We start from the raw sequence: 11,934 nt of genomic DNA, 5'->3' as shown, positions 1-11,934 counted from the left end.
TACATAGGCCTATAAGTTGTCGTTTTGTATTTTGATAAACAACAGACAATATATTATTGTCATTACACATGCACTAAAATGAAATACAATTACATAAGTCCTATACCGGAGCAAAACAAAACATGCTACACTAATTCACCAATTGTCCCCATGGTCTAAAGTGCGTGGGCAGCTCGCACTAGGAGCCCTACAATACACACAACCAGACAGAAGCAAGCAACAGTTGAGTGGAAGGTTGGCGGAGGTAAGTGAGACAGCGAGTAGTGATGCAACTGCAAGCCTGGCAAGGCAAGCTCCAGTGGGAGAAATTCCTCCGCACTGCACTGGGCTGGCAAAGTGCCCAAACACTTCAAATTAGACCGGTGTGCCTATACTTCTATAAACTATATTATGACAGCTGTCTAAAATAGAGAAAGGGATGGTTTAGGCCTACATATCTCTGTCTCAGTTTAAAATAAAATCGACTTCATCTTCTATTATGATTCAGTATTATTGCTTTCATCAATCATAATCATAACATCAGGGCAGGCCCTGGGCATAAGCAATATAAGGGGTCGCTTAGGGCCACCGCTAGGGGGGCCCTCAACCCCCCCAATTTGCTTTAAAACCACAACATTTTCTCTATGCCTCATGGCAAAATGGAGCGAAGGCGTCCACCAAATCTCGCTTAGGGCCCCCCAAAAATTAGGGTCGGCCCTGAATAACATGACGTCTGGCTCTCATATGACCCTGCATTCGCTTTAAATTCATACTTCGATATTCTGATATTGTCATAACAACCAAACCCCTGAATGCTCACACTGTGTCAGTATTCAGTTCACACAGGCTCCACATCTGGGGGAGAGAAACCTCCTATCTCCCTCTCCCCCCTCCAGCGGGAGAAATACTATTTCATTCACCCCGCTTCCGTTCATTCATCAGGGTACTGCAGTGTGGCAGAGCCAGAACGCTCGTTGGTTTGTTCGATCGAAGCTAAAATTCTTATCAATGAAAGCTTGCTGACGTCAATGGGGGGAAACGCTGACATCGGGTCACGTGGGCAGCGAGGGCGGACGTATAAAGACGCGGCGCTGTCCGCGGTTCTGAAAATACTTACTGAAACAGACACTCACAACAGTAGGGATGGACACCTAAAGCGAAAAATAACAAGTACTTTATACAGACGCTTCCGAACAATACAGAGCTTTATTTGTTTTAGGAAAACATTGGTGTATTGAGTTATAGAGTAGGAAGCTGAGTCAGGGAGAGGTTTGAGGAGTGACACTATAACTACACCAGACTGCACTTCTGGATTCATAACAAGACTCCAGGTAAGAAGGACAAACTTCTTCATCATTTCTTCATTTGAAAGTGATCAAAATGACTGACATGTAGCCTACAATTAAAAAAGAAAGTGGTGGAAATCTAAATGGCCATTATAAATGTGTTACTGTTTGGGACATCCACCTTCCTTTTTGTTGGACATACTAGTTGAAACAAATACATTAAGAACAGAAATGTTAGTACACAAAGTTACAAAATAATTGTTTTAAGACAAAGCCCAATAGGAACTATGCAAAGCCTACAAGGAAATGGGTGTGGATTAGAATTATTTTGATGAGTTTGGCTAACGATTGTGATAATAATGTTGACAATGATTACCGGAGATGGTGATAATTGTCATATCATCATCATAACCATCATCATCATCATAGCGACGCTTCTCCCCAGTCTTCCATCACCATGGCATCACCAACTGCCAAAAATAAAGACAAAGGGTGAAAGTGACCCTTTAATGAGCCGCGTTTGGCTGCGTTAAAGAGTGGTTTTGCGCGTCAAACCAATGTTGATACTGCTTTTAGAATATAGTTAGTTGAGCATCTTTTTTTATGTATATAAACACGAATTGCTTGGCTTGTTTTCTATACTCTCATGCATTCTCATGTTACTGTGGTTGTACAGTTCTTGCACTTTTAATTTTGAAGCAACAGAGAAATTTCACCGGGTCGTAGAAGCGTGGTGCAGAGCAGATTATGGCGAGATAGGGCTTCTTAAAATCGGATTACTAATGTATTTTGCGAGAAAGAGAGAGAGAGAGAGAAAGAGAGAGAGAGGCGGTTAAAATATGCTTTTTGATGACTGTACAGTGTAGCCTACCACACAGCTAAACTATTAAGTAGCCTATGACAAAGTGACTAATTAAGACTGCAAAGGATATACAATAATTGCAAGGTGATACAGATTATTGCTATACAGTTTGCACACACAGAGCTTTACATATTAGGAAAAATCCGTCTCAGTGGGAAGAAAGTGAGATGGATGGTGCATCATCAGGCCAGGTCATTGTAGATTGTTTCCTAATCTCTCTCTGTGGATTACACTCATCCATCTGTGTTATAATGAGCGAGGGGTCAAACCTCAATACTGGTCCCAAATGGCACCCTCTTGACTATTTACTGCCCTATTGTTGACCAGGACCCATGGGGCTATAGTCAAAAGTAGTGCACTATATTGGCAATAGGCTGAGCGTGCCATTGGGAAGCACTTCAATGCGGCATCATGATCCTTTAATCTTGTAGGCCTATATCCCTTTTCAATCGCATCTAGATTCTATGACTATAAATAGCTGCAACGAATAAAGATTCGTTCCAGTGGTTAAATCCAATGGGGTTATGTTTGATATTGTTGCGGCTGTAATGGATTCGTATGAAGGAGATTATCAATTGTGATTGGATATCTGATCAATCTATTCGTGCTTTTTGTTGTATTTCTCAGAGACAGAAAAACATGAATCTTAAATCATTGTGCAGTTAGATTACGTCATTTATGGATCGATATTATACTGCATAGGCTACATACAATATGATCAATGTGAAATCTGTTGTTGCCATGGCCACAGATATAAACGATCTTACAAGTCTAACAATTTTGCTAATAGTTATCTGTAGCCCTAAAGCGGCGTCGCGCCGAACGCGCCTTGGAACGCTTTCTTTCCGCGTTCACATGCGAAAGGCACATTAAAACTTGCAGCACCAGCTCGAGACACTGAGACAATAAAGTTTTTGTTAGAAGAGTGTAGGCGCGAGAAAATATGTTTAAAAAAAAACTGTACAGCATATGTCTAATCGATCGGTTTAACCCGAATCGACGAACGAGAGTTGTACTTATCTTGACACCTTCCAGTAAAAAGCCCACTGGTAGGCCTATATATTATGTGTAAGGGATAATCAATGAGGGGCTATGCGTTCTATGGAAAATAATGAATGACGCGGAAGGTGTTCCACAACGCGCTAGCGGAGTGGAACTGACCTTCCACAGAGTTGCATTATTTTCCAGATAACTCAGAGTCCCTAGTTGATTATATACCATGGGATATAATTGAACACATTTGCCATAAAAATGTGTTTATTTGCCGGTATAAATGTGTTAAACATCCACTAAAATAGCTAGCAAGTTTACTAGATAGCTACAATAGTTGCCATGGTAACCAAACAAACAGACTTGCTAGTTTAGCTAGCCAAAGCATCAGTTCTAGCTTGCTTGCTATCATGAAAATCGAATTCAACAATACTAATACTGTTTTCAATTCTACGTTTGCTTTCAAAAGCAGCTGAAACAAAACTTGTAAAAATGAACTATAGCCATCGAAATCTACCATGCAAATATATACCGTGCGTTATTTATAGGGGAACAATGCACGCTCTAGAATGCGCTTCAAGCCAATCAGAAAGGAGTATTCAACAACGCCATGGTATAAAGTAGTTTAGGCTGTAGAGCTGAGAAGTTACACTGAGGAAAATCCAATTTGGACATGAAAGGTGTTGTTGTGAAAGCAAATAATGTGAGCCATGGAATTAAATGAATGGTTTATTACCATGAAAAGCAAGCATGCTCATTCACAGACACCCAGCCAAGTCTAGTTGTTTTAGCTTACCTTGTATATGAACATTTGATTCACTTTTGTTGCGGAGTGTTGCTTTTTGAACTGTGGTCCTCTGTAGCTCAGTTGGTAGCGCATGGTGCTGGCAATGTCCAGATAGAGGGTTTGATTCCTGGGACCACCCCATACGTAAAATTAATTCACACTTGACTGCAAGTCGCTTTGGATAAAAGCATCTGGTAAAATGTTATGTTACTAAATGTTGAGGGAAAGACATTGATAAACCATTTCAAACTGTGTCATACTAGTCGGCCATCTTGCGTGGGTCTTTATGTTATTTGTTGACCTGCACAGAGGGTTAATTGAATATAGTGCTTTACCTATTATACACTGCTCAAAAAAATAAAGGGAACACTTAAACAACACAATGTAACTCCAAGTCAATCACACTTCTGTGAAATCAAACTGTCCACTTAGGAAGCAACACTGATTGACAATTAATTTCACATGCTGTTGTGCAAATGGAATAGACAAAAGGTGGAAATTATAGGCAATTAGTGGAGAGCGAGAGATGCACATTTGTGGCCTGCTGGAGGTCATTTTGCAGGGCTCTGGCAGTGCACCTCCTTGCACAAAGGCGGAGGTAGCGGTCCTGCTGCTGGGTTGTTGCCCTCCTACAGCCTCCTCCATGTCTCCTGATGTACTGGCCTGTCTCCTGGTAGCGCCTCCATGCTTTGGACACTACGCTGACAGACACAGCAAACCTTTTTGCCACAGCTCGCATTGATGTGCCATCCTGGATGAACTGCACTACCTGAGCCACTTGTGTGGGTTGTAGTCTCCGTCTCATGCTACCACTAGAGTGAAAGCACCGCCAGCATTCAAAAGTGACCAAAACATCAGCCAGGAAGCATAGGAACTGAGAAGTGGTCTGTGGTCACCACCTGCAGAACCATTCCTTTTTTGGGGGTGTCTTGCTAATTGCCTATAATTTCCACCTTTTGTCTATTCCATTTGCACAACAGCATGTGAAATTAATTGTAAATCAGTGTTGCTTCCTAAGTGGACAGTTTGATTTCACAGAAGTGTGATTGACTTGGAGTTACATTGTGTTGTTTAAGTGTTCCCTTTATTTTTTTGAGCAGTGTATGTGTGATATTTATGGGGGGAAACATGTATAGACTACTGGTAGTGTCTAGGCTTACTAGATGGCTAGACTGTAAACGACGATTCTGAGTTGCTTTCCACAAGTTACCACAGCCAGAATTGGCAATATCATAATAATTCATGAAAGCAAAAATGTGCTTTTTGGACTTAATTTAAAGGTTAAGGTTAGGCATAAGGTTAGCAGTGTGGTTAAGGTTAGGGTTAGGTTTAAAATCACATTTTAAACAGATAAATTGTATATTTAGTGACAACCTAAATTGAGAAATGTTTTCACTGCTAGATGAGTTTTGACTTTGACTACTCCACTTGGGCTCTTTTCTTTGGTTCACGTCATCATTCCTTTACACAGGCCAACTCACTTCCAGCAATACATTTCACTTTAATGCTGTGAGCTAATGGTTTTATTGGCAATGAAACTACCCAGTTTAAAAAGAGGAGAGAACCTCAACTGAACTGTATACGGTATAGTTTCATTAAACCACAAAACAATGTATCATCCCTGTAAAACCTTTCACTATAGATAAACACTTTACATTGTACAGGGGGAGGGGATTCCATAGAATTAAAATTCTATATTAGTTCACCAATTTGTATCATCCTAACATAAATCTCTCTCGCTCTGTCTCTCTCTCTCTCTCCTCTCTCTCTTTCTCCCCATTTCTTTCCAGGCACATCACCTTCCCTCGCCCCCCCCCCCCCCCCCCCCCGTCCGTCCGTCCATCCGTTCTGTGTGGTCATGACGCAGAGCCAATTCGCCACAAGTGCCCTTATCCTACTGGTCATCCTGCTGGGACTCACCCTAACCCTTCCGCCTGCCACCTCCGTCCCTGTGCCGACCGAGACACACAGCCCCAGCGACAGCCATGCTCCTACGCCTCCTGGGCTTAGGCTACCCGTGGGAGAAATGGATGTGCGGGAAGGGAAGAAGGGCGGACTTCCACGGAGAGAGAGAGCAGAGGAGGAGGAAGAGGAGGGTGAGCTTTTCGGAGACATGGACCCCAAAACATTAGCGGCCGTTCTGCTGGAGGCGATGAATAAGCCGCACGGGGAGAGGATGAACGGAGGCGTGGAGGATGGTAGGAAGGATGAGGAGAGAGGAGAGGAGGAGGAGGGAGAAAGGCAAGAGGAAAAGGGAGAGGAGGTGAGAGCTGCGTTGGAGGAGGGAGTGGACCGAGACAGGGACGGTCGAGAGGAACTCGAGTTGGTGATGGCCGCCGCTGCAGAGCAGGGCACGGAGGAGCGACAGAGGGAGGAGGAGGAAGAGAGAAAGAGAGCACAGGAGGAGGAAGAAAGACTAACAGAGAAGGTGACTAGCCGTACCACCAGCCAGACTGTTCCTGTGAAGGAGAAACAACCTCCGACGGTAGAAGGAAGAGGGGAGGAGGCTGGAGGAAAGGAGGTAGGGGCCAGAGAGGAGGCGCAGAAGGGACCTCCCACCTCCCAGGAGATCCAACAAGAGGAGCAGGAGCAGCTAAGCCCAGAGGAGGTGCAGAACCTTCAAACCATGTTGGAGGAATTACAGAACTACAACACAGCCAACAAGAGAGAGAGGGAGTCTCAGGCCCAGGAGCAGAGAGAGAGGGAGAGCAGGGGTTACAACCAACATGACACAGACCAAGCCCTGATGGACAACCAGATTAAACCTAAAGCGAAAGGAGGATATCCATTAGCCATGTCCAAAAAGAAGCTCAAATGGCAGGAGGAGACTCAGAAAGCCCTGAACATGCCCACCTATAGAGGAGGCAACTTCATGGACCACTTTGACGACAATCTGGCTCACCAAACGGCTGAGGATGAGGAGGATGATGAGGGAGACGAAGAGGAGGAGGAGGTGTTGAGCCCCCAGGAAGAGGAGAGGAGAGCGAAGGAGGAGCAGGAGGAGGTCAGGAGGCAGGCGAAGGAGGCGCAAAGGGCCAAAGCTGAGGAGGAGAAGTTGGCGGATATCGCCTCAGACATGCTCCTGCAGTACATGGTTAAACAGGACAAAGGGAAGTACTCCAACCAGAACAAGAAGACCCTGCTGTCCAACGCAGCCGAGGACAAGCGCTCAGATGAGGAGGTGGTCAGCGAGGATGACGATATTGATCCTCAGACCATCGATAAGCTCATCGAAATCTCCAGTAAACTCCACCTCCCGGCAGACGACATTGTCGACATCATCAGTGACGTCGAGAAGAAGAAGAAGAAAGACACTCCTGAGATGTTACCCTGGCAACGACCCCAGCAACGACCCCTAGTTCCCCCAGCAACCCCCGCCTTCGACACTCAGCCTTCAGCCCCACGCAATCCCAACCTGAATCAGCCTTCTCCAGCCATCAACCCCCTCAAGGCCTGGTTCATGGACATATCCTCCTCAAAACAAGACCCAAACGTCTGGATCAAACCGCGACACAAGTCCTTTCGGACCTCCTCCTCCAACTACCCTGCCTATCCCTTCTACCAACAGAGGCCTTACCGAGGGTACTACCCTCTCTACTTCCCCCCTCCCAAGCCCAAACCTCGCTACTACGCCAAATCCTCCCTCAATGACCTCCTGTCGAATTCTCTGGACTACGACTCTGCCTTCCCCCCCAAGAGGAGGTACCGTCCCTGGGTACAACCCCGCCCAAGGAATCCCCCCGTGGCTCTCCGACAGAAGCTCTACTACCCCAAATACCTCCTCCCCTCACACCCCCGGACATACAACCACCCCCCCATCCCCATGGCCAAACCCCGGTTGTCGCCTCCCAGGGGTCAGGTTCAGCCTCGACGTCGGCATGGTTACTATTACCAAGCGCCCCCAGCGCCTCTAGTGACCCGGGACCAAGATTATTATGGGATGCGGGGGTTGGGGCAGCAGCAGCAAGACAGTGACGAAGACCTGGAGAACTACATTCAACAGGTCTTTATGAAACCCAGACCCAGAATGTATCAGTGAAGGGAGAGGAGAGAAAGAAAGAGGGAGCGCGAGAGACAGAGACAGAGACAGAGAGAGAGAGAGAGAGAGAGGTAACAATGGAATGTATATTTTTCTCACTTACTTTTGATTTTGTTTTTGGGTTTGAGTCTCGTGTCTTTTTAATGTTTAGCTAGATTTTGGTCGAAAAGCAACACAAAAATGTAATTTAGCCGGGGGGGGGGGGTCTTTCCTTCGCTGTAGAGTATAAAACAAACTTGCAGATAGAAGAGAGAGATATAGGAGGAGACATCCATTCATTCATTCCTCCACTTTGGAAGATCACATGAGAAACTAAGGGTCGTTGTCCAAAATGACTTTAAGGGGACACAAAACCAACCGTGTATAGAACTATAAAACATACAGAACTCTCCAATGGAACTCCCGGCTCTCACCATGTCATCATGGAATCCTGACGGATATGAGGGAGCATCAGCATCATTCAGAGGACATTAAACATTGAGGGTTAATCCCAGATAGTACCCTATTCCTTATGTAGTGTAGAGTTCTAGCGGCCCTGGTCAAAAGTAGTTCACTACATAGGTAATAGGGTGCCATTTATGAAGCAGCCCGACAGCCATGTTGCCCGTCATTCCAAACTTTAGAGTTTTGTAGTTGTTAACAAATACGCAGATGTCAATGTTTGGAACCAAAACGTGCAGTCAAACATGTTTATATTCCAAAAGACTAGCCATTGCTATTGGAGCAGAGGCCCCATCGATATTAAGCCTTACCAACATGTGTGTGTTAGGTTTTATTATTAAATGAGCATTTACATGATCGTTCTAGTTATACATCATTGTTTGTAGAAAATTTTACTTGTAAAAAAAAAAAGATTGAATTGCACCTTTTCAAGAACTAACAGATACAAGCAGTTAATCTGAAGGAATGAGGAGAAAAACTCACCATTATTCCATTGATCCCCTTGATAAGTTGCCATGGCAATATGCAGTGCAAGACTGTCAATATTGACCAAATATGTTTTCTTTTGTATTTTTTTCCCATTTGAGTGTTACTTGTCTGTTTTTATCAATTCTGTTTTGTTTTTTGTCATAATATTTTTTGCATAATGTTTGATTTGAATGTAAATTGCCCTTCTGCAGACAATTTGATGATTTTATTTCTGTATTTATAATGTACTTTATTTAGATTTTTTTTTTTACAAAGCAGTGCTAAGATTTACATATTCATACATTCCAAATATTTGTAAGACAAAGTGATTTTAATGAAAAGTTGAAAATACTGAAATACAGTTTTATATTGCCTTATAATGATGAATTCCCCCTCATCTTGCTGAAGGCGGGCAGCTTTGTTAAGGGGGTAGAATTTAATCGAGTGACGCTCTTGTAGGGAGTAAAATGGGGTTGTGATCTCAATTCCATTCAATCTCAAGTCGATTCAGAGAATGAATTAGAATATTCGATTCACAAATAGAAAAACGGTATGGGGATTTTTCAATGAAACTGACTTGAGTTGGAAAGGAATCTTCCCTCGCTCCCGATGAATGAGTGATATGAGAAGAGAAAAGGGAAAATAAAAAAACTGAAAAGGTCAAAGATATTCACTCTGTGCTACCATAGAGAAACAAATATGGCTCTGTTTATGCCTTTAGAGGCTGCAGAGAGGACCGGGATTCAGAATCTCACAGGTGTTACAGGAAATCAATATCTAATCACCTCCAAATACTTACTCATTTAATATTGCCTTGGGAACTAAACCCCAACAAACTCCCGTTTTGTCACGTTTACCCGCTCAAGTCTTCAACTAACCATGTGGCAATCTCATAGCCGAGACAAGGTGTGCATCCCAAATTGATCTCTATTCCCTTCATAGTGCACTATTTTTGACCAGAGCTCTATCGGCACTGGTCAAAAGTAGTGCACTGCACAATATAGTGAAAAGGGTACCATTTGGGACGAACCCATTGGCCATAGCTCAATCAAACACAGCATAGACAATCTCAAAGTGAAACCATTTTCAATGTGACTGACGCCACAGACGCTGGCGAAAAATCCCTTATTTTACAAAATAGATGAGGGGAGAAACACTGGGGGAACATTGGGAGTGGTGTTTGATATGTGCGTTCCGCTTGACTGAGATTTAGACTTGGCACCTTATTCCCTACATAGTGCACTACCTTTGATTAAAGAAATGGCACCTTATTCCGTACATAGTGCACTACTTTTGATCAAGGCCCGTAGGGCACTATTGGTAATAGTGTGTCATTTAGGACGCACCCTTGTGACTGTTCCAGTTCGTTGAAATGAACTCATTGCCATTTGATATTTGAACGGGTTCAGCGTTTACTAGGAACACTGATCCAAGGGGACAGACTCACCCTTCAAAACCTGGTACTCAATACTGAAGTTCCCTAACTGTGAGGTATCTGCTTTAGGAGAAAAAGAGAGCGAGAGATGTTAAAGAAAGTCATGAAAGTAGGGAGGGACCTAAAACGTTAATTTCATTTTGAAACCTTTTATTTATTTATTTTGACCAAGGGACAAAAAGAGGGAGGGAAATAGAAAGGGTTGGGGATGATTGAAGAGAGAGAGATAGAAAGAAAGAAAGACAGAAGACAGTTTCTGCTGCATGTACCTGCATCTAAAATGTGTTGCTTCTTTTTGATGAACTTAACAAGCATTGAAAAAAAAGTATAAAAAAAATCTAAAATAGCTAAAGATGACTTTATAGACGTATGACGTACCAGATATAAAACCCTGTTGAAGTCTTGTACGAGGATGTTGTTCTGATCTATGTACTCTATGTCTAGCTGTACCTTGTATCTATATCGTAATAAACATGCGTATTGCTGATTGTAAATAACCGCATGTATCCATGATGACTAGTTTTGCTACACAAAGAGAAAGAAATAAAATCAACTATTTTTTATTATGAAACTGAAATGCCTTTTTTTTTACAACTCTTTTTTAGTAGACATTTTGTGAAGTTATATTTTCAGACGACACCTATGCTTCCTTTTCCTACCTATCATACGGCAGCAATAATGGGGGACCACGATAGCAGTGGTGCGTGCACAGTTTGCTTTTTGCCCTAGCACTACACACCTGATTCAAATCATCAAAGCTTGATGAGTTGATCATTTGAATCAGGTGTGTAGTGCTAGGGCAAAAACAACAAACTGTACACACCTTTGGGTCACCAGGACCAGGATTGAGAACCACTGCACTATAGGGTAGCAAAATTAACTTTAAATAAACGAAAGTAGGTGGGATGATTTACAGAAATCCTGGTAGGAGGATCCGGATGTCCTGCTTATTCCATCCTGAATCTTCCAACTGGGAATTCTGGGAATTTTGGGAAAGTTAACTGAATTTTGCAACCCAACCTGTGTGATCTGTTAGTTTTTATAATGTATACAGGCCAACTCAGCTACTGCTGCTATAGAATGTACAGTATACAGGCCAACTCAGCTACAGCAGCCATAGAATATACAGTATACAGGCCAACTCAGCTACAGCAGCCATAGAATGTACAGTATACAGGCCACTCAGCTACTGCAGCCATAGAATGTACAGTATACAGGCCAACTCAGCTACAGCAGCCATAGAATGTACAGTATACAGGCCAACTCAGCTACTGCTGCTATAGAATGTACAGTATACAGGCCAACTCAGCTACTGCAGCCATAGAATGTACAGTATACAGGCCAACTCAGCTACTGCAGCCATAGAATGTACAGTATACAGGCCAACTCAGCTACAGCAGCCATAGAATGTACAGTATACAGGCCAACTCAGCTACAGCAGCCATAGAATGTACAGTATACAGGCCAACTCAGCTACAGCAGCCATAGAATGTACAGTATACAGGCCAACTCAGCTACTGCAGCCATAGAATGTACAGTATACAGGCCAACTCAGCTACTGCAGCCATAGAATGTACAGTATACAGGCCAACTCAGCTACTGCAGCCATAGAATGTACAGTATACAGGCCAACTCAGCTACTGCAGC

General features: G+C 43.4%; 1 protein-coding gene across 1 annotated transcript; it reads left to right on the top strand.

The window, feature by feature from the left end:
• Positions 1–5,718: 5,718 nt before the first annotated feature.
• Positions 5,719–10,858, top strand: LOC129835461 (neurosecretory protein VGF-like). The gene has a single exon (XM_055901098.1). It carries the CDS (start codon positions 5,763–5,765, stop codon positions 7,941–7,943), a length of 2,181 nt encoding a protein of 726 aa, XP_055757073.1. The 5' UTR covers positions 5,719–5,762; the 3' UTR covers positions 7,944–10,858.
• The last annotated feature ends 1,076 nt before the right edge of the window (positions 10,859–11,934 follow it).

Source organism: Salvelinus fontinalis, chromosome 36, assembly GCF_029448725.1.
Source record: "Salvelinus fontinalis isolate EN_2023a chromosome 36, ASM2944872v1, whole genome shotgun sequence".
Classification (NCBI taxonomy): Eukaryota; Metazoa; Chordata; class Actinopteri; order Salmoniformes; family Salmonidae; genus Salvelinus; species Salvelinus fontinalis.
The sequence above is the reverse complement of the archived record's forward strand: the minus strand, read 5'-3'. Positions and strand labels throughout refer to the sequence as shown.